The sequence below is a fragment of the Mus pahari genome, chromosome 21 (genome assembly GCF_900095145.1).
Source record: "Mus pahari chromosome 21, PAHARI_EIJ_v1.1, whole genome shotgun sequence".
Lineage (NCBI taxonomy): Eukaryota > Metazoa > Chordata > Mammalia > Rodentia > Muridae > Mus > Mus pahari.
Genome location: NC_034610.1, coordinates 51088071 through 51112544, shown reverse-complemented (window position 1 = coordinate 51112544; position 24474 = coordinate 51088071). Strand labels below are relative to the sequence as shown.

The 24474-nt window shown below is 37.7% G+C and overlaps 1 protein-coding gene across 17 annotated transcripts in view; it reads right to left on the bottom strand.

Moving 5' to 3' along the window:
- The window catches only part of Ptprk (protein tyrosine phosphatase receptor type K), a 514155-nt gene that overhangs the window by 35965 nt on the left and 453716 nt on the right, over positions 1 to 24474 (bottom strand). For 4 of the 17 annotated variants that reach the window (XM_029532781.1, XM_029532784.1, XM_029532783.1 and 1 more), the window contains exons 14-18: positions 11182 to 11320; positions 10138 to 10179; positions 8148 to 8177; positions 2705 to 2865; positions 513 to 548 (exon numbers count right to left, since the gene is read on the bottom strand). In XM_029532781.1, the coding sequence (XP_029388641.1) occupies positions 513 to 548; positions 2705 to 2865; positions 8148 to 8177; positions 10138 to 10179; positions 11182 to 11320 (408 nt within the window). The remainder of the gene's footprint in view (positions 1 to 512; positions 549 to 2704; positions 2866 to 8147; positions 8178 to 10137; positions 10180 to 11181; positions 11321 to 24474) is intronic. The other 13 variants (XM_021221748.2, XM_021221754.2, XM_029532789.1 and 10 more) reach the window with 8 other exon arrangements.

Here is a 24474-nt window from a genome sequence, read left to right as displayed (position 1 = left end):
GTGTCATCTATGACTACCCCTTGCATCAAAATTCTATCAACTTCTCCTGTATGGTTAAAATGACAAAGCAAAAGCAAATGAACTGGGTTCTCCTATTTAGTTGCTGTAAAGTTAGAGGGGCTTAGAAAATCCCTTAGCTAAAGCTGACTTTCCCACATCAGCTAGTTGCTCAGACATTCTTGGCTCTTGGGAATGGACCATCTGGGTTCCTTTCACATTAACCATCCATTAGGGACAATTCTGCTTCAAGTCCAATACAAGTAGAAGCTGGTGTGTTGTTCTAAACAGGGCGCCTTCCATTTAAATATACTAGGTCTATATATATTGAAACAAGGTTGCTGTATGTTTGGACTATGGCAGCTTATCTGAAATAGCAAGACACTTACCAAAAGGCAAATTTTTGCTATGTGGACAAGATACATCCTATGTAAGGAGTTGTGATGCATGCAAAACAATAAAATAAAATAAAATAAAATAAAATAAAAACTGGTGATAAGTATTTTAAGCCTCACCTAACACAGCAGTCGGCACAAGTGGATCATTGGGCACTGTGGGGAAAACAGAGCTTATGAAGGAGTGTTTGACTCTAAGTTCTACTTTTCTTTACAAAAATTATTATACCTTTACAATAAGTTTTTAATAGTTGATTTGTATTTTCTTTAAAAATACAATGATACGGTTTGATTTGATTTCTGCTCTTTGTGAGGGTAAAACTCTTTTTCCTAGCGGAGTTATTGTAAAACGTCAGAAGAGTTGTATCTATAGTTACAGCTTAGGCCTCTGTTCTATTTAAAAAGGCAGATTATTTAGCTTGACATTATAAAGTTGATAAAATTAGGGGAAAAGGATCCATGCATTTTAGATCTATCAAGTATAAGGTACTTACAGAAATAAAGAACCTATAATCATTCTAATTAATTTTTTCCCCAGCTAACTGTGGGGAATTGGTTTAATCCTTCCTTTATGTTCATAAGTGGGTATTTATAGTTACACTTTCAGAATTGACACTTTATAGTCAGGTCCTGCTATGGGCAACAAACATGTGTCCATGGCACAGAAATACATTCAGACCTGTAATCAATTAAATACTGAATCAAGTACTTGGAGAGATGATACACTCATATTTTAAGCAAAGCAAACTTTCAACAGTCATAGAATTTAGACTTTTATGTTGTTCCCTGTGGTTCAATCTTAATAGTGAAATAAAAATAAAATAGGCTAGATAGTCCTTAACATGATTATAACTGAATTCCAAAATAACTAACAGTACGTCTAACTTTATTTGGTATGGATATACCCCAGGAAAATAACAGCCAATACTCAAAGCCAACAATTACTGAAAATTTTTATTTAGCTGAAGTTTTCAAAAAAAAAAAAATCCCCTTTGTGAAATGACAGACTTATAACTTAAAATGTTGTGTAAACTTGCCTTTCCCTATGCCTTTAGTTTGCATAGAATATGAATTCTTTTTTTACTTCTTGTCCCCTTACATACATGTTTACCAAATTAGGATCAGACTTGTTACAGAAATGTCCTATATATGAAATGCTAATGACAAACTTGATTTGCCCATCTCTAGCATCAATTTTGCTAGAAGATTTGAAGAAATTAATTAGGCACATTAACTTAAATTTAAATAAACACAAAATTTTGAAAGGGAATGATTTTCATAGGATATTCAAATTATGCAATTATTCAAATCCTCTGTGCTTAAGCGGGACTTCAATAGAGACATTTTAAAAGGAAATCCTTCATAGGTCAACATTAGTAATTCTTGAAGAATCTATGTACGGGGTGGGGGGGAATGGGAAAATGAATGCAAATGTTATTTCATCAAGCTTTTCAAGCCAGTCAACACAACTACACTTTTAGATTTCATACTCCATACTTAGAAACTTAAGACCAATCTTCCATGTAGTTGAAACTTTCTCATGTGTATGATATGTGTGAGTATATGCATGCTGCCATGTGTGAGCACATATGTGTGTGTATGTCTAGAGAAGTTGAGATTATATGGCTTCCTCAATTTCTTTTCTATTATTGCATTGAGATGGGTTCTCTTAGTAACCCGGAGCTCACCAACTTCAGAGGTTCTAGCTAGTCAGCTTGCCCTGGGGACCCACTCCTGAATGTCAACCAACTGTTAGGATTACAGGTGGCTACACACATACCTGGCCTTTATGAGGGTCCTGCTGTTCTGAGCTCCAGTTTTCCTTCCTGTCTGGTAAGTTCTTTATCCATGAACTTACCTCCCTATGTCTGGTTAACTTTTTGGTATTGGAGTTCTTCAGAACTAATACTAGATTTCCTTAATGGAACAAACACTTATGCCATTAATGCCTAGAAAGAATTATTGTTTCTTCTTATCTCAAAATAAACCCTTATCTTCTATAAAGAAAAAATATAAATAACATACACCAATTTTATATAGAAAATGACATTTTAACATAATTCAATGACACATACTGTCTGTGGCTCTACGTTCTGAATGTTTCTTATAATTTCACAACAAAATCCCTAGTTTGAAGTTCAATAAACCCTGTACCAAAACTAAATACATGTCTTTTTTGTAAATTCCAAACTAACATCAGTTGTGTTTTACTCTCCCTAACTGCTTCTCTGGCTTCTTCTTTCATTATTCAAAAGTTATTGTTTGAAATTAAGCTTCAAAGGCATTAATGAAAATTTTAATGTGTAACTTACATCTTGGACTGAAGTTATGTTGGTCCATGAAGGTGAGGGAAAGGGGGTCTTCTGCATGCAGAGTGCTCTGATCAGCATAACTCCGGTCCATAGCATTCACCATGTGGGTCATTTCCTGACGTGTGTTCCCCATTGCATCTTTGCGCTTCTTAGCAAGCTTGCTGCCAAAGCAAATACAAAGGGGAGGCCTGAGTGTGAGCCCTGAGGGACAGTTGACACCAGCAAAAAAGTGGCTCTAGTGAGCCTGAGGACAAGGTTACAGACACAGATTAGAAAACCTAAGAACTGTTCCTAATTTCAGGAGTTAAGATAACACGCAAACCATTACGTTGACTCGTTGTTGTAGTATGACCTTATCTGTCAGCTTCTCGATATTCTCATTGTCAAACCAAGGGTTTCACTATTTCTTCTATTTATGTCTGGGTTCAGAGGGAAAAAGAGTACGGTAAAATGAGGGTACTGGATGATGGAAATAACCAGAGTACATTGTGTACATATATGAGAGTATTAAAAAATAAAATAGTTTTCATAAAGTGTTTCAACAAGAGTACAAACACTTCTAAAGAAAAGTTAATTCACAGATGATTTATATAAAAATTTTAAAAATTTAAGTTCCAGCCTTCCTCCTGAATGAAGACTGTCTTTGATCAACTTCTAGATAATCTTGCTAACAACATGACTTAACTTTGCTTTATCAGAGCTGCCAACTAAAACAAGGAAAAGGGCCTTTCTCTCCTCTGCTGTTCCTAAGTAAAATCTACAAACACACAGAGAACAGGCACACGGAACAGAATATTCACAGTCTTAATCAAAAGTAATCCAAAGTCCTTTAAAATTAACCCTGTCCAGATGTGATTCACACACTTACAAAGAGATGGAACTGAATCATATGCTCTGTAAGAAAGATACTGGGGAAAATTGGAAAATGCTGTACAGAGCTTTACTATCAATTATCATCGGCTTGGAGGACTGACATGGTCCAACCCTAACTTGTATTTTAGACTTCTCATGCATACTGTCCAGTACAGAAATGTCTAGTAAATGTAGCAGCAGAATCATTTAGGGTTGTAGAAGTTAGAGTTACCCTTTCAAATGACACAAATACTGACCCTTTCCCCTCCCACATCAAAACAAAACCAACCAACCAAAACCAACCAAACACTTCCAACAACCTAGATATTTTTGTTTCTCTTTGTTGTTCATGAACATGCAACTAAAATCTACTAATGGTACGTAAAAGAGTGAACTCACACTCACCACACAACTTCTTTATAGAGGCACTGTAAACCACTGTCTAATGTAAACTATATTATTCACTTTATGATAGCAGTTAATGCTGTCTTGGAAATATTTCCCAGTTGTTAAGAATGGCATTTCTTACCTCAGTGGTAGGACATTCTTTTCTGGTCCCCATTACTATCTATACAACACACCCCAAATACTACGAAGGCTTATTGAATAGATGGAGTACGTTCCACAAGATTTCCTTTTAAAGTGCTTTGTACAGCCCAAGAGTTGTTCTAGTTTATTTTCCTCTGAGGATTGTAGCAATTGACCAAAGGGGCACACAACCAACATATAGGACACAAACACTAAATCTCGACCCAAACAGAATAAAGCAGGCATAAACCATGCTTTGCTGACGGATACCTATCAGTCATATAGAAGGAATAGCAGGTATTAGCAATATTAAAAAACAAGGACAAGAGAATATTATCTACCACCAGCAGCACCACCAGAACTATCACTACACGGTCACTACCGTTAATACCATCACGCATTGACATTTGTTGCACACAGTAAGTGTTACCAACTGTTCTTTCCAGGCCAAGAGGAAAGTCTGTAGAAATATAAAGATCTAGACAGAGACATGAGACACTGTGGAGGGAGATGAGAACTGTGTGAGAAAATGAGGAACAGTTTGAGGGCAGCTTGTCCTAAGGACTCCTGGCACTTGACACAAATGTTGAAAATGATTTGATTTTTTTAGAAATAACAGCAATGTTTCAGAATGGGTATGTTAGTTTTCGTTACCATTTTTAGGTATTTTTTTTTTATCATATTAAAGGTGTGTGTGTGTGTGTGTGTGTGTGTGTGTGTGTGTGTGTGTGTGTGCGTGTGTGTATGTGCATGCGTGTATGTGAGTGTGCGTGTGTACATGAGTGCCTCTGAAGGCCAGAGGCATCTGATACCCGCAGAGCTGGAGTTATGGGAGCAGTTGTAAGCTGCCTGACATGGGTGTTGTAAACTCAACTCAAGTCCTCTAAAAGAACAGAATGTGTTCTTTAACTGCTGGACCATCTCTCTGGCCTATAGTTTAATTTTTCTGAAACCTGAACAACTTATTTATTTGATATTGGGAGCAATGATGCCCCCCTTATAAATAAATGGACATAAAAAAATAGAAATGCTAGCACTAGTCAATAATTTCATTTTCTAAAGACAATGTTTGACCCTAAACACCACCAGACCATATGTAGACAACACATACCCACATTCCAAACTTCGTAATAGTTCACCATCACAAAAGATTTTTTTTCCCTTAAGCTTGCGACATGCTTTAGTCTCTAATACTTGCCTAGCGTCTATTCACTGTGACTCCAAATAAACTTCCTTGGGAATGCTTGCTATGGCTGATCCAAGCACAATCTAATTCAGGTGATTTTTGTAGTAACATGTTCATCTATCGAGGCAACACTCGTCACATATCATGACAGTACTTTTCAGTCATCTCCTCATTGTGTGCTCAATAAAAGGAAAGGCCACCTGCACCACCTGGACATCAGAGCCATAATACTTAGAGCACAAAGCAGTCACTCAATAAACACTTGTTGAAGAGATAAAGCGTGCCTGCTATATACTTGGCACTTTTCATTGGTTAACTCAATTAATTCTCAGATCAATACACTGAATACTGCTTAAGGATGCTCATCTTATAGATGAGTTCATCGAGGCTTAGGGGAGTTAAATAACGTGCCCAAGGTTGCTTATCTAATAAGCTATGAAGAATGACCTCATTTCATAGCTTCAAATATTACACAGCACCCGGCTATTTATGCTGTGTTTATTGCTACATTAGGAAACCGACAGTAATGGCAGCACGGTTTGCTAAGCATTAGAAAAGAACACAAATACAACATAGATATTCTGTCTTGAAGCAGCAGAGAAATGCCTGTCAAATAAGCTTTAGCCCCATATGGTGGTGTTCAATCCTAGTCCTGGGACTCAGAAGTAGCTGACTTAGTCAGGAACATTCAAGACCTTCCTGAACTGGGATTCATGGCAAGACCTTGTCTCAAAAATGAACAAATAAAACTGGCAATCTTTCTCTAAATCTTTTTTTTTTCTTTAGCAAGGTTGGTTTATTCCTTTAAAAGAATGAGAAATTTATTTGAATAAAACAGTATAATTTGAAATATGGATTCAAAATAATGTTAAAAATTTTAAAATGGGCAGAATACAGCCAATAGAAATGACAACTTTAAACTCAGAGGACTTACGAATGAATGCCTTACAGGTATTTCATGAATGGGTAAGTTTTTAAAAAGTATTTTTTTTTCAAGAACTAAAATGGGAAAGTGTTCAAGCAAGGGCTTTTCAGATTCATCAACTTAGATAATAAGCAAACTGTGTTGGACTTTGTGAGTAGCTGTAAAGTCAGGCAGGCACAGCCAGGTGGTCACTTACACCTCCATCCTCACCACAACCCTGGGATATAAGCCTTCATTGGGGGTATTGTGAAACACAATGAGTTAACACCAGTGCTAAGGAAGTGTTTTAATTAGAAAAAAAGTTACTATAACATAATGCTAATGAAAATAAGACCAAATATCGTAGCTTTTTTCTTTTTTCCATTTGAGCTCCATTCTATTCCTACCCCTATAAAAATAATCAAATTGAGATTAGTATCCCTTGAAGGGTTTAAGTGGCTTTTGAAAGTTATATCCCTGTTTATCTACTTAGGATTTAAAGTACCAGTAGCTTTATGTGTCAGTCATAGCAACAGTATCATCTGCTACAATGTCAAGAGGAGCAATGTTAACTGTGTTCCCTCCCCACCCACCCCCCAAAAAGAAATTCCATTCTAATACAGATAGATATATTGACAGTTAACGGAAGGCTTATTGGCATTCTTGTAACTAAATACATATTGATTCTGGTATGTCTCATGCTTTGTCTTCCCATGAGCAATGAGCATATATAATGCACAGTTCAGGACAGTTAGGCAATTCATTTTGAGAGTACTTGAGTTTGACAGATGTGTAAATGACTTTCATTATCAAAGCAGCCAACAGCATAAAGTTCTGCAGGTGGATGTATGGGTGGGCCATAAAGGGGAAAAGAACTCCATCATTGTATGAAATGGTACAGTTAATTGCCACTGGCTTCATCAAACATGATTTAACAAGTGTGTTATGATTCATCACAATAAGCTAAGAGCACTGTTATTTTACACCTGCTTGTTTTAACAGATTGTAGGAAGCCAAATGTTTGTAATATTTAAAACGCTGGCAGCACTGTGGTGAAGTGATTGACTCATAAAATTTTGCTGTAAAGCTGACTAAAACCTTGCCTAGTGACACAGACACTGCAGGCTGTATGCCTCAGACAGTTTCAATCCTTGAGCCTTGCACAGCGCTATTCCCTTGGACTGAACTACTAACTATCTTGGAATCTAACAAAGTCAACTGAAGATGACTCAGGAAATTGAATGGCCAGTGTTCTCCACGTTGGTCTTGTGACTCAGTAGTTGGTTCACAGGTTTTGTTTTTGGCTTGTTTCATAAAGTCTCTATTTAAACTGTAGTAAACAAACTCATTTCCCCCTATTCTACAAAAGGCTTTTAATGTCTCTGCCCTACTAACTACATTCTCTTTTATCAGTTTATTTTATAAGACCATATTAACAGTTTTAATGGCCAGCAAAGATAGCTATACATTATGACCCTTTTGAATAACTGGGAAATTATGTAAAGTGATCTTACACACATGTAGGCCTGATCTGGTTTGCATCCACTGAGGGCAGTCTGAATGCTGTACAAAAATCTCACTGGGATTATTTTCACAAATGTAATACAATAGTATACAGTGTATATACAACATCTAGAGTAGGAAGTTCAAGCCACATTTGCTACCAGATGTATAAATATATTGCTAAGAGGGTACAGACTGGACATAAGTAAATAAATGATGTTCTTAGCTGTAAGATAAAGCTACTCATGGAAAAATTGTAGTTAAAAATTAAAAGAAGCTGAATATACAGAAACACAATATCCCTTTTAAAAAAGATTATCAAAAGAGATAATACTCTATAGTTTTAGCGTCCAGAAAAGTGTTATTTTTGAAAGACTACCAAACTGACAACACTGCTTCTGTGGGCTTTTTGAAAAGGGCTATTGCATTTTGGACACATGTACAGTCGTAATGACCCATTTTCTACTTACAGGTAGTAGGAGTAAGAATAGTAGCTCCTCCTGGGAAGCAGATCACAGACAGTGGGAAAGAGAAGCAATGGTGAATGAGAAGCATGACTCCGTCACATCCAAGAGAGCAGAAAAATGTGCGTTAAAAAGAAAACGAAACAAAATGAAATCTGGCTTCTTAGGCTCTGCATTGTACGTTGCCCATGCGTTGTTAGCGTTCTTTTGGCCATGCGATTAAACAGACAGATAATGCAGCAAAAAATAAAATTTGTAATACAGAATTAGGAAAAGAAAACAGTAACATGCTGACGTTTCTTATATTGCCAGAGAACTGAAAAGTTAAATGGATTGTGTGTTTTTCAACATGCAGTTAAAGCGCTCTATCATCCATTGCCATTTGAATGTCATGACAGATGGAGCAGCTGTGTATAGAATGTGTATACTAAATATAGCAGTTTATTTTAAATACAAAACATAAAATTATGATGTTGTGTGCAAAGTAACACCTATATTTTTTTACACATTGGGTGTATCTTAATGGTACACAATATATACACGTTATGTGAATACAGGTACCATATGCTACATATGCATGAAGGTATTCCCACAGTAGATGCACGTGATCATGGTATACACAAACATTTACTGTATTGAAACATGATTTCAAGTTGATGTAGGAAGTTGTAATGTATTCATGCTGTGCATTTAAAATATATACAATTAATGAAAAATGGCATATATTTGGAAATAATTCAACAGCGATTAAACTGAAAAATAAAATGACATTGCATTCTGAAAAGTGCAATATCCCTTTCATATCCCAAGAACTTACTTTCTCTATAATCTCAGTTGTAAGGTTTTATTTGGTTGAATTCTAAGCTATTCTTTTGCAACCCAAACACATAGAACTATTTTCAATGAGGAAAATATCCCTATATATATTATTCCCAGAGAGGAATAGGCTAAAGCAACTTTACAACTTCTTGTGAAAAGGCAGGTGGTGAGAATGTAAAGATTTCTGCTTCCATTATTGTTATTATGAATTTCTGAAGTCAAATGAAACTACAGAATAACACAGAACCTTACGCTAAACTCTGTCACATCCAGGACTGCTACATACTTTTGTGATATAATAAATTACTCTTGCTTAACTCACACAGGGTGTGTGTGTGTGTGTGTGTGTGTGAGAGAGAGAGAGAGAGAGAGAGAGAGAGAGAGAGAGAGAGAGAGAGACCACCTATGGGTTGAAGCCTTTAGAAATGTTCTGCAGTGAGTAAGGAGTTAAAGTAATCCAGGCATGATTTAGTCCAGGAGGTGGGAAACACCTCATCTATTCTAAATGATAATGGTCTTCCCTGGTCACATAGGTGCTGCTGAGGGAGCTGAGAGCCCAGGAGACTTTCTATCCAGCTCAATAATTACGAAAACTTAAATGTGAAACACTTAAGGGAGGATGCTTGCTGATCCGATCATTGACAATGTAAACCGGAAGTAGCATCAGCGAAGGTGTGCGGTGCAGTTTTAGAGAGCTGTCAGGGACTGTTTCCTCCCTCCCCCCAGCCTTGCTTTCGTGACTGGCTTAGCAACTTGAAGGACCTTAGCTTTCAGTTGTCGTTCCTAGTACAAACCCATCAAAAGGAAGTAAGTCTTCATTTAAAGACCAGCTACTACTCCACTCTGAGGAGGACACAGGCAGAAGTCATTCTAATGCATCCGATCGGATGTGACACGCCACTTAAGGATGAAGCAGTGCTAAGTTAGCTCTCTAGGTTATTTGGCTTTTTCACCCTCCAAGTACAAACCTAAGTTAAACAGAGAAGTAAAGTCTGAAGGTTCTTTTCCACGATTTTACTGATCTTTATTGGAGACATAGTGTTTCTAAAATACTTAACTCTTGGCTCGCCTAGGATGTGTTACCAATCCTAGAGGTAGTAGACAACAGCAGAGAGAAAGCACTGTTTGGGAAAAGCACATATGTAGCTAATTGAACACAAAACACTGTGGTGCATACCTAATGTTTCTAATGCAGATGTGTCTTCTCCAACATATATATCTCCGGGGGACAATTGTAAAGAGGCAATATATTAAAATAGATGCTCACGGAATTGTGATTAACATATGAGTCTTATCCATAATGTTAATGTTTTATTTTAAGTAGAAAGCAATAATAATTGCACACTATGAAGTTCACGGAATATAAGCAACATTATTTATTACATAATCAGTACAATTATAAAAGCAAAACCGCCTGTACATATGAAGCTCTTAGAATGCACTCTACATATAAAAATTGTTTTCTTTTTTTCTAAAATGCTTCCAAATTATAGCATTATCTAAAATTCATGATTGGGATGATTGAAGTGCCACACTAGTTTCAAAGACAATGACTTACAAATTCTGACAACTTACATAATGATCAAGTAGCTCAAAGTATAAAAAATGTGTATATCTAAAATGCTTTTGAGCAAGAATATACTTTTATCCCCAGAATAAAAAAGTTTAAATTCCAGGAAGTCATAATATCTTTATGAACTCCAGGAGGTGGCGACATTGGCTGATATAGTATAAAAGATAAAGCTCAATTCAATCATTTATTCTTCCTTTTAAAAAGAAAATTAGTCAGTGAATACTTAATATACAATGTCATTAAACAACATTCTTAATTAGAGAAGTAAATGTATGTCTCACATGCAACCCAGATTTTAAAAAAATTAATTAAAAATGAAAATAATTCTGACTTTGGCCCAAGCACCATAATTGTATAGCCATCAGTTTCATTATGTGTAGTAATAACAACACTTAAAATAAGTTGAATTTCCCATGTATCTCTGAAATTCAAGAAATTTAGAGTTTTACATTAAACAAATGTTAACCAAACTATTTGTTTAAACCCTTGAACAAACTACAAATAGGTAACTAAGACTTTACTTAAAAAGGCCAAATAATAAACTGAGGTGCAGGCACTCTTATTAGAACTTGTCAAACAGCTTGGAAGGAAAACATGAAAGTCAGTAGCATGTTTGAGTGTGTGGTACAGGACAGTATCAGACCTTACCTCTTTTTCACAATTACTATGACAACCAGCAGGAGAAGGATGAACACTAAGATGCCAGCACTGATGCCCGCAATTTTCACCACTCTGTCTGTCTGCTTTGCCGGGTCTGGGATCACTTCTGGTTCTTCTGTTGCTGCTGCTAAAGGAATCAGAGAAATAGATGACTGGAAGCCTCTTCATGCACAGGAAGATTGCCTCCAGGCAGAAATAGCCAAAGGAGAACAAGCTTGAATAGCAATAACCTGAAAATGTACATGCAGAAACGAGCTGTTCTAAAACATGAGAGTCTTAGGGCCAAGTTAAGGTAAAAATCTTTATTTTCAGTTATATTTTGCTATCCCGTTTTTAACATAAGGAATAAAAATTTGTTATTAAAGAGGATGGTAGGCTATTTTTTCTTCAAATGACTTAAATAGTCAGAACAAGACTTTTAGGATTACTACACTGGGAAGAGAAGGAGTCACATATAAGTTACCATTTTTCACTTCATTTTTTTTTTTTTTTAAATGACCTCTTAACTGGGTGAGGTGGCCCATGCAGCTGCTTATAATTCCAGGACTCAGGAACCCGAATTAGAGGGCTTGGGAGCTTCAGGCTAGTAAAAATTAGTTTATAATCCACTATAGAAGTTAAAATAAACAGTTTAAGCAGAAGAAAAAAAACATAAGGAAATACACCCAGAACTATTTCACATTTCCTCGTGAGCTGATAAATGTGGGAAATGACTTTAAGAAGATTATTATTATTTTTTTTTTGATCCTTTCAGGCCCTTACTTTTTTTTTTTTTCTCAAAAATCACGCTCAGCCCTCACACATGTCCACAATTAAAATAGAAAACTTTAATCAATACATAAGCCCTGGAAAGCCTCTGAAGACATTTTCCTTTTACCTCATTTACCTTGAAACTGGCAAAGAAACTATTATTATCTGTACTTTACAGACACAAAACCCCCGAGGCTTAAAGAATTAAGGATAGATTATGAATCACTCAAGGGCAGACACAGAATCTAATAAATCTTCTATCTTCTAACACAGCACTCCTCAGTTGCCAGGTTTGTGACCCCCACTGCTGAAAATATGCACCACAAAGACCAGGGAGCTCTATGGATTAAACATATTGGAAAACTGTTTTCAGTTGCCAATCACAATACCGTGTACTTAAGAGTTCAGAGACCCTGGCTGAACGAACATGCTACAATCAAGATCTACACGGAGCCTGCATATCTCCAGGACAACATGTCTATTCTCTTTAGAAAGTTATCCATCTGTGGCTGTGTCAACCCATTAGTTCCTTCATTTGGCTTCTTTTGCTCCAACATCCATGTTCTATGTATCTTAGTGTCTGCTCTATTATTTTTTTCCACCAGAAAGTTGCTGGCATGAGGTTAACATAATTTTTCAAATTAAAATGATGGTCATGATGATGATGGTGGTGGTGATGGTAATGGTGATGATGGTAATGGTGATGATGTAAACCTATCTCTCACTAATATTAAATAGTTCGCCAAACTATCTTTGTTTCACTTGCACAGAATAAAATGTCCCAGTGGTTTAGTCACTATGACTCTCAAGCAGAGACTACAAGTCCACAGCTTGCTTTTTCCCTAGCAAGCAGAGGAAGTTTGTCGGGCAGTAGTAGTATGGCCGTTCTCAGCATTACAGCTATAGGGAGCTTCCTTAATTAGGAGTAAGTGACAATTGTACTACACAGCCAACTATCTCATTGCTTGCAGTTCATCCAAACCTGCTGTAGCTGTCCTGGCATTTCTTCCTCTTCCTGAGCAGTTTGATGACTGTGCACACACACCTACTCACGGTGTAAGCATAAAATGCCTAAAACAGGTGGAGTGAATTCCTAGGTTGAATGCAAAAAATCTAAACACAAAATGTTTATTGTTTGTAATGATCAAACTTGATTGTTTTACATAGATACACTTTCACAGAGGAATTTTAAAAAGCGATTTAGAAATCTCCTGAGAGAGATAATTTCTATACTTGGCTCACTACAGTCTCTGATCTATTGCTTTACTACACTTGACTTCCACAGGACAGAGATGATAGTCCCTTGTTACTCTGACATACCTGACTTATGGCGTTAACTGCCAGTGCTTCGGACAATCAATTATTGTTAGATGTGCTCTTGTCTCTCTGTCTCTGTCTCTCCCTCCCTCCCTCCCTGCCTTTCCCTCCCACCTCTCTCTCTGTATGTATTTGTGTGTTGACATGCATGTGTGGACATGGGAATGTTGCATCTTGCTCAAGTGATGACGTTATTTTTAAAACTGAGTTTCTCACTGAGCTTTGTTTTGGACCAGGGATCCACCTATTTTAGCTTCTTCACTTAGGTTAGGGGTATGTGCTGACACCCCCAGCTTTTTACACGGATCATCTGAACTCCAGCCATTCTGCCTGCTCAGCAAGCACTTTACCAACAGAGCTGTTTCCCAACCCCAGGATCCCAGCACTGTTTTTCTGTCCTTGATTACCATGGCACAGTACCAGTGCATGGAAACATACTACACTCTTAAGATTCATACCATGTTAGAAATCATGTAGGTTTTTAGTAGTTTGGATAATGATGACTTGGGGACCCAAACTCAGGTCCTCATGCTTGTTCATAGAATAGGGTGCCAACTGAGTCATTTCCCAGCCAGATCCATCTCATTAATATAATTTAATTAAGGTGTCACATGTAGCATATGCTATATTTTATAAGAACCTTCAAAACTCCTCAGCCTTTTCGTAGAAATGCACAAATGGATAAATAGAGCCGATATTGTGAATAGAAGCTCAGATAATAAAACACTACTATGAGATGTTTAAATTCCATCAACACTGAGTCACTAAATAATGAAACTCACACAAAATGATGGGCAAGCAACTTCAAATTTAGAGGATTAAGATTTTTTTAAAGTTACAATACAAATAGATTTTTCTGATAAATTAATCTAAATACATTCCCAGCAGTAGAATATCCAATCTAAGAGTCAGTGTTTGAACAAAGAAACTGTTAAGCTTGATTATGTGTTCAGTGTGTAGGGTGCTAAGACAATTCATGTATTATGGGTATCCATGTGATCATCCTCTTAGAGCCAGCCCTCTTAGAGATGGATCCTATTAATAATTACCAAATTGCAAAAAAAAAAAAAAAAAAAAAGAGTGATTAAGGGCAAACACGCTTTGGAAGTTGTGACTATAATTCTTGTGCAGATATTGACTGTTAAATAATTACCAAACTTGAATGAGATTCTCCATATTTGTATGATATGGCAGCTATTTTCCCTGAAATGTAAACTTTCTATAGAAGTATCACTTATTATTTCTAATATTATCAACCAAAGGTACTTTTATAAAAGAAAATGTGGGAGTTTATTAGTTTGGAGGTGTTTCTGTGTAGACAGCATCTTCCTATGAATTCCAGGTTGGCCCCAAACTCATCATGTAGACCAGGCTAGCATCTAACTGCACCCTTCCCAACTCAGCCTACACAGCTGGTTTCCTCTGTACGCTTCAGTCACATTTATTTTTCTAGGGTTTTGCACAGTGAAACCAAAGAATGTAAATAAAAATCCATTTTTAGAAGATTAATAAATGGAAATATACAGTAGTTTTAAGTGAGCATTTCCTATTTTCTTCAAGGACAGCCAGAACCTGTCAATGTGGTTACACCCCTGTGTCTCACATAATTTATGTTTGCACAAAGACAATGGAGATTATCTTTTTCAGAATGCTTTCCTGTGCCATAAATCTTTTCACACTTTATTTGCCAAAGCGCATTCAAAGAAACCCAAGTATTTTGGAGACTAGACTGGCATAATTCTTTGCACAATGAGAGAATAAAAACAAGTTAGAATTTTACTTTTACTGAGCACATTTATTGGATCCATTTTGGGGGAGGAAAAAAATAGCTGAAATAAATCCCTTTTATAAACCATGTCCTTCTTTCCATGAATACAATAGAACTGATTCCATTCTGGGCAAAAAGAGGAAGGACATATAACATTATATAGAAGTAAAGTTGGCTCTAATACCTGGGATCACACACAACCATTTTTCCTTTCATCACTGATGGTCCAGACAACATCTCCAAGCAGCCTTCCAGGTGATCTTCCAGCATCTTTAGACATACCACACTCAGTCTCTACACATCTTCCTGATATGCCATATTGTTTTTCCTCTTCTTGGCTGTGATGCATGGAACAACATGACCAAGCTGACAGAAGCAGCGTCTTACAAGTGGCTGGACTTCAACAGGCACCTTTCTCTTTATTTGAATGTTAGAAGCCCTTGATTTCCTGGTCATGTACCTGGCCGCACTGCCTTTCAGTGAGAGGTCAGTGGCAGTGTCCTTCCCACTGCCATGACTTTGGCCTATTCTTTCCAGGATTCTTTTTTAAATGCCCCCCACCCCCATCTTGGTCATTCATGGGGACTGGCTGTCATTTTGGGTCCCTCAAGGGCATCAGCCTCATGATATATGGATTTCCACACTTTCTGGCTTTGTGATCTTACAGTTTCTATGACTTGGGTTACCATCCACTCTGACGATTCTCAAATCAATGCTTTCCTGATCAACATCTCCTTGAACTCCTGACCATGCAATAATCTGATTATTGACCTCCTTCAACATGTGTGCATCTCCTTCAACACATCATTTTTAAATGAGAGATTACATTACTTTTTCACAGCAGGATTGTTACAATGTCTTTCCTTGTAGCACTAGATACTGCTATTGCCTTCTTGAAGCTGGGGACTGGAACAACATCCTTTCCCTTTCTCTGTCTCCCTCCCTCTCTTTATCTTCTGATTAATATTTGAAGGTTAAGTTATTTATAATCATGAAAAGACTAATCAGGCAAAGAGGAAATACCTAAGATAGACATAGAAACTCATCCTGTTTCTTATGCAATTAGTTATAAAGTCCTATACCTTTCTACCCGTCTTCTTCCCCTCTGTTACATTAACGCAGACCAGTATCATCTCTCATACCCAAAGTGGCTGCTTACCTCTCTGCTGCATCCTGCTTCTCCTTCATCAAAGCAAAGATATTAACTGAGTAAATGCAGAAAGACAAGCACTGCTCACACATACAACAAATGGTATGGGCATCAGATGCCTTCCTCAAAACGCAAGGGTTGGTTGGATTTTACTCTTCTAGATGAAACTTGAGATGAAGCTATTCATCCATCTCCATGCTTTCCATTACAGGGCTACTTCCACCTTCTGCCCCACACTACCACCCAATCAATTTCAAGTAAATTCCCAGGCAAGCAGCACAGGGTTGGTTATTGGGTATAACATTGTTTTTATTCTTAGTTATTTCCATTATATTTGGAGAGACATGCTATCAGTAAGTCCTTCGACTGGAAAAAGTTACCCAGAATATAGGCCGCAAAGCTAAGATACTCAGAACTAAGCAGATGCCTATCATGTATTGTACAGATTGTAGAGCTACAATAGCTAAAAATGTGATACTATAATGAAATTGATTTGCTGGCTCTGGTAAATAATAGAAAGCCTAGAAAGTGACTTCTGCATTAGATAAATAATGACAAGGGGAGAGGTAGATCTGTGCGTCTTTGGGTCAGCTCAAAGGTCACATACATATAACTAGATATTTATGAGGAATGCAAGGAGTCTTGTATTACTTTGCTATCATGATAAAACACCACAGTCAGGACAATTTATAGGAAATATTTAGTTAGGCTTCCCACTCTAGAGGGTGAGAGTTTATGGTGGCAGAGTAGAGAAAGCGGGAGTTGGATCTGAGGCTGGATCCAAACCTGAGGGCTCACACCATCCTGAACCACAAGCATGAAGAAGAGACAGAGAACTAGAAATGGTGCCTCACAGCTCCCTCCCAGAGACATTCTTCCTCCAGCAAGATCACATCTCTCAAACCTACCGAAACCAAGTAAGTGTTCAAATGTTCAAGACTAAGGGGTACACTTAACATTCAAACCAGTAAAGACACCAAGGTACATTTACCTGCAGTCATCCTAAGGATATAATACCACATTTCCAAGATGGTGGCATGCCAGATAGACATAGTAATTCCTAAAATAGTCACTCTATATAGCAAACCTTTAAGGGATGTCAAGTGAGTAAAGCTGTGAAGAGGATCTTCACAGAGGATCTAATGGAGACTCTTATGCTAGAACTACGAGCAGGTGGGATGGGTGCGACCCACAGCTTAGTCTTTGAGTCCATATATATAGTATAGAACCTGTGAATGAGCAAACTGACATCACTTAAAAAGTAGATTTAAAAAATTTTTAGCAGTCTGTCATATAAATAGATAATGATGGGTTTTGTAAAGTACACGTTATTAATTAAGTAGTCGGCTGCTGTGGACTTCTCCACCTTAGGGGCATCTTGAAGTATTTATTATTTAACTCAATGATCCTTTGATGTCATTTTGCTTTGCCACCTCTCATGACCTTATGGTGAAATCTGTCCACTCTTGGAACAGTCAGCCACAGAGTTTTATCGGTGAAGGAAGAAAACAGCCACATGTCATACATTTTGGTGCAGAGTCAGAAATCATTTTTCTTATTTAACAGAGAAACTTTCTTGAAAACTTGTGATTTTTTTCAAATGAATTGAACAGAAATTCACGAAGCTCTAAAATAATTATAAGATAAAACTATTACTATTACAAATATTTTACGATTAATTTCATGATGTTTAATGTCGCTCCTGCAAACCAGAGATTTTCAGATTTGTTTTCGCTCAATGACAATAGCACAAAAAGGTTGCAAAAATTCTAACTAAATAATAGAATTATTTTTTTTCACATACAAACTAATGCCATATTTCAGGAATATACTCAAGGGTAAAAAAACATAGAAAGTATTATTTTGCTTCATTTTCTTTTAAGAGCAAACATTTGATTGTAAATGTGAATTTTTCACTAAGCTTCCAATTTACTGACATGCAATAACTGGGTAAAATGGAACCATGGTATGCTGTCCAACGTCTTAAACACAGCTGGGTCTATGTATAAGGTGCTCATGAATCTGCCGTGAGCCCTGTCTTCCAACTTCGGCCTTCCAGACTCAATTATCTTGTTTTTGTTTGTTTGTTTGTTTGTAAATAAAGCCTCCTGCTTCAGGGGTTGGCTTCCTCAGACACGGCCTATCTTCTAACAGGGTGACATTTCTATAATGTGAATTTAATTAAATAGCTACCCCAACTTTTTCAAATATACAAGGTTTTCCTAAACTAGGTTCCAGTCAACCTTTTGAAGCTCATTTACTGACACACACCTTAAGCTATTATATACCCTAATTATTTAGAACCTCACCCAACAATCTAGTATCCCTCACTCCACTTTGGGGGTTAGTAATCTGTCACTCAGTTATCATTTCCAGTTTACTGTGACTGAAACAAAGACTGAAAACTCAACTTTACATGATGTGACTTGCTACTCATTGATCTGCCTGCTGGCATTATACATCATTAGTGTGTAAATTATGTCATAATGGCACCATCAGATCTTCTGTGCTTTGTAAACATGCTGTTGAAACAAGCTCTACTATTATTCACTTGATAAAAATGACAGAGATATTTGAATATTTATACCTGTTTCTTCTAAGAAATGTTCAGTGAATAGCTTTCACCTACTTATATAAATATATCAGTATATACATACATACATACATACACACATGCATATATACATACATAGACTGGCTAGCTAGCAGCCCAAGCAATATTTTCTTCACCTCTAACCTCAGCACTGGGGTCACATGTACACACAAACATTCCCTGCTTTTTATGTGCCTGGGGATTCAAGCTCAAGTTATCACGATGCACATGGAACACGTTTACCCACCGAACTAGCTCTCTAGCACTGAGATACTTTTTATACGACATGGGAGGCTTTATAAGGAAATGAAGATCCACAGCCAGAAATCACCCAATGCCTTTGTAATGGGCTTTATGAAGTATGCACTGTAGGACAGAAAAATTGTGGGTGCTGAATGGTAAATGTGGACTTAGCAAGGCCTTTGAACATGAGTTCATTTCCTCTAATTAGGAGGCAACCCCACTCCCACCCCCAGTCTACCAAGTGCAGGTCAAATCCCTTGCTGCTTCAGGTACAGGTGAGGGAAAGCTTTCCTAGGACTTGTAGCCTGTTCTGGTGGAAGGCAAGGCGAAGAGCACAGAGACCTGTTCATTTCCGCCATTTCTCAAAAAACCCAAAACGATACCTTCTCCCATTCCAAACCCCACTCCAACTTTAAAGTACCTGAATCCCATGATGTCACATTTTGGAGTAAAGTATCCTGAACTCTATGGCTTTTCATCTTACTTTATTCATGGTATAAAAGTGAGTTATAGTTTTAACACAAACGAAGTAAAATATGTGAGTCTATGTTTTATGAGTGGTGCGTAGCATTCAGTAACATTTCCCAGGCAGAAGTCATTAATTTTTTTCTTTTTTCCTTAAGAATTTTTTTAAGCTGTGCATACCATTTCTAATCCTGGATTAATGCAGGTCTACTTCCTGAGTAGGATGGACAGGAGGGCTCATCTGAGTCATTCCACTGCCCTCATGTTGCTAAATACACTGTTTCTGTACAAGGCTTGGGGAGTAGTGGGCTTAGAAGCTGCATCTGTTCTCTATCTAAACACGTCACTACAGGAATGTTCTGCTTGTTTACTGGCACCACATGGTTTAAATGGTTTAAACTGAACACGGAGCTGTAGAGGTAGCATGCTTTTGTGAACCAGGTCTTCTTTTCTTGAGCATGTTCACCGTCATAGATTTCACTCTGGATGTCTTTAGATAAAAAACAATCTCTCTTTTACAACTCTGCTTCTAGGCCTATCACCATGCTTTCTTCCCATTCCCCTTTTCCACCAAGAAGGCTCGTCTGTTGAAAGTTTGAAATCGAGCTGGCTGTAGTCTGCCTAAAACATAAAGACTCTGACCTAATTAATGGCTTCCCACATCATTCCTGGGAGGTGGGGCCAGGGTGATGGGAACAGGTCTCTGGAAAGATTTACCTCATTCCTGGACTGGTCTTGTATGCTGCACTCAGCTTGTTTCTATCAGGAGTGATCCCCTTTGCCCACCACATGCCCTGCCCATCATTCCTTGCCTCACTGTATACAGCTCCAAGAACAACAGAGCTAAGGAATCGTGAGGTGGAGCCTCTGAAGTACTGAGCCAAGATAAACACTCCCTCTATGTTTTTCTCTTGGGTATCTGCCACAGCAATATAAAACTGATGGACACATCTATTCAGTTACTTTTAAATTTGGACAATTATTTTTTTTTGTCTTATAAATTCTGATCAGTTGGAATATAGCTCTTTGTTTAGTTACTGATAACAACATCTTGTTAATATTTATGATTCATACTTTTTTCCCACTAAGTGTTTTGCATGCAGCAATTTTATATTTTGACTCCACAGTCAATAACTGCAGTCCTGGGAGGATTTGGGTTCTGTTTTTGCTAACTCTCACAGTGACTTACTTTCAAGAATGCCTGGTGACCTTTGATCAAGAGATAATTGCTTTAGTTAGTCCGTGGGACTCCTGCAGGCCTAAATTGATCATGCTTTCATTTTAAACAGAATTTGCACCTACTTTTACCAGAAGCCAGGAGGTACCAATGGATTCAGGCCATCTCTGCAAGCTTTATGTGAAAATCTCAAGCTATGCACTCCCATTGCCAGCGCAAAGATCAAAGCTTCAAGGGCAACGCAGCTATAGGTTTTCCCTGCAGAGAATACTAAACCACCATTTGGCCCCCTTCCTTCCCCCTCTCTTCCCTTTCTTTTTCTATCTCATAATCTCTTTCTCTTTTGAGAATACTAGGTGCTTGTAGACGCTGTAAGTTCAGCAATGTACATAAAAATGGTTTCCTCCCCATAGTGGGCCTATTCTATAGAGATGCTCTGAGCATATAACCTGTTGGGCATCCAGAACGGCAACTGAGATCACAGATTGTATTTATTTGATTTGCAGTGCTGGGGTTCAAACACAGGCCCTTATGTATGGTGGGCAAGTATTTTGCTACTACTGAGCCGTACTCCTAGCCCTCAGACTGTGGATTTTAATCAAGCTCTTTAGTTTATCCAAGACTATATATCCTTATTCTCTCACCTCCAACACCATGTCATAACTTTCCCATAACACATGAATAGGATCTTACTGGATATATGTACAAGTAAACCAGTATCTTTTGGTACAGAGTAAGTGCATGCGTTTGTCTCTGACATGGGACGTTTGCCTCACTCTATGTCTTATTTTAGGGAGATGTGGAGATGTGGTCTCACACTGAACTTGAAGCTCTTGCTTTTGGCTAGGGTCCTGGCTAACAAGCCCAAGGTATCCTATTGTCTTTACCTGGATGGAAATGGTGGATTTGGATAACAATGATCCCCATAGGCTATTATATTCTAAAGCCTAACCACCTGGCTTTATAGAATAGAACTGTTTGAAAGGATTAGAAAGATTGGGAGGTGTGTCCTTGCCAAAGGAGTGGTGTTAGTAGGGGTGAGCTCAGGTCCAGGTTCTCTCTCCCCCCCCTCCCCCTTCCCCCCTCTGCTGTTGCTGCTGCTCCTCTTGGACCTATATGTAAAGCTGTCTAGCAACATACATGCCACCGTGCTCCACTCCATAATGATAGTGGACTAACCTCTCAAACTACAAGCAAGCCCCCAGTTATTTATTCACTTTCCTTTATCAGAGTTGCCATGGTCATGGTGTTTCTTCACAGCAACAGAACACTGACTAAGACACCAGAGATGGCATGATGAACTCATTCCTGAGCTCAGCTTTTCACATGTGAGCCAGGCACCTGAATTCAGGTATATGTGGTGAACACTTTACGGACTTAGCCATCTTCTTGGCCCTGGCACTGATAGATAATTCAGCAGAGGCCACTCAGTGGCCATGTCATTGGTGCATAGGAGGGAAGACGGGACAGAAGAAGGCGATAAGGGGTTAGACGATGGAGCCTCCTCTTAACTTAGCGTCTCTGCTTTGCTGCATGTGTGCATTTGGCATTGAAGGAAGCTCAGAGCATTGGAGCCACTTACTTGACAAAAAAAAACCCCGATATTCTCACCTCAAGTAACAAAAGAAGTGAGACAATAACAATTCTGCTTTCACGCTTTGGGGAAGCCAAATAATATAGTTCTGTACTGTTGGAGGGTTAATGAACGAGGCTATATTTAAACTAAGGAGAGTATGGGGCAAGGAATATGTCAGTAATAAGGGGTTATACCGTCTAAACACTCATTCTAGTGTTGAGACATGGAGGTAGGTGATGCCTCTCAGGAGCAGAGTGGCTGATGATCACTGGGAAACCAGAGAAGGAAGAGAAAGCAAAATGCTGGGTTGTATCCAATTCACACAGAACGTTTATGGTGAAGAAGGCTACAAACAACTAAATATAACTTTCAAGTGAATGTTTGTAAAGTGATAAACGTGGGTAGCAGGAGACACTAGGGAAAAACAACTCTGATAATGTCACTGGTATTTTTTTTCCCCTCCCACAAATGGCAGGATCAGAAAAGTCCCTTCCTCAGGGAAAACTCTGGAATATTAAAATGTAGGCACTGCATGCAATTAAAAGGCAAATGCACTTGACATTTTTGTTGGCACAAACTCAGAATACCAGAACTGGGCCAGTCATCTAAACATGCCATTCAAAGCCCAAGAAGGAAAATTAAAACAACAACAAAAGATTTAATTTGAATATTATTAGGAAAACAAATAGAAGTCAAGGAAACTCTTTAAAAAAAATCTTCAAAGATAAGGGTGAAATATGATCTAAAATAATAAACAGGACCTACCTTTTGACCTATTTCTACTACTCTTACTTGTTAACTAAAGGATTATAAGTGCTTGATATTTTGGCTCCTTTTAGTTATGAATTTTATTTTCATTTTGAGCAGGTCATTTTCCACCGAGGCTTAGATAATTCATTAATCTGGCATATCTCAGGAGAACACACAACAGGGTTTAAATCACATTAATAGAGGTTGCACTGCAATTTTCAAAAGTGTTTATTTACTAAATTAGAGACTGCCCTGATCTGGGATGGAAAAACCAGACTTAAAAAAATTATTTTGAGTCACAGCTGTTCCAAGATAATTTAGTATAAAGTTTAAATTATTAATATATGTTTTAGAAATTGAGATTGCTTTTTAATCCCAAAATGTCATTTGGCCTCAAATGAATAAGTAAATCAGAGGCACATGTTTTTTCGTATCTCTCTCTCTCTCTCTCTCTCTCTCTCTCTCTCTCTCTCTCTCTCTCTCTCTGTGTGTGTGTGTGTGTCTGTGTGTGTCTGTGTGTAATTGGGAAAGGGACTAAACACAGGTTATCAGACTTGGTACCTGGCTGAGGTACCTTGCTGGTTTTGAATTCACATTTTAAAATGGTTCTGATCATCCAAAATTTCCCAATCACCAACTTCTAGTTGTCACAATATCACCCATATACTTACATCCAATATATATTCTTATATATTATATGTTAAATGTACTTACATCAAATACTGTGATCCACTTACAGATAAGAAACCCAGTTTGACTCAAAGCTTTCTCCTAGTCCGAACAAGACCCTTTTGATATAAGAAAGGTATCCTTCTCTACCATGAAGACATCACTACCCTGGTCTTCTGATTTCTTGGCCTTTGTTGCTGATATTACACACTCTCACACACACAGACATCACATAAGATATATATTACAACCAAACAGTGGTTAGAGTGTTGTGCTTGATGCTTTAAGAATGTTTGGCAGTGCTGAGGGATCAAAAGCAGGAGTCTAGGCCTTCACAGAAGCAGGGCGCATGCTCTGCACTGAGCTGCTTATGTCCTGGACCTAGAGTTGAGTGGTTTGATTTGTCTTTTGTTTTCTCTAAACAAGATCTTGATATTGACCTGGCTTGCCTGGATACCACTTGATCTACATGATCAAGCTAGGCTAAATAAGAGTCTTAAAAAGAATAAGCAAGGACTTCTGAAACTTCCCTAATATTAAAACTTGAAGACCATATATATATGAACGTAAACATATTTGAATATCTGTTTCTTTACACATGGAATGGATTCCTAAAATTCTTTTATACCTACTCCAGGGAACAAATAAAACAACGTTAAAGAAACCTTACAAGAATTTGGTGTGTTTTTGCCTTAGAGAAGCTTTGCAATTTTTTTTTTCATTTACATTTCTTTTTTATTATTATTATTATTTTCTTTATTTACATTTCAAATGCTATCCCGAAAGTTTCCTATACCCTCCCCCCACCTCTGCTCCCCTACCC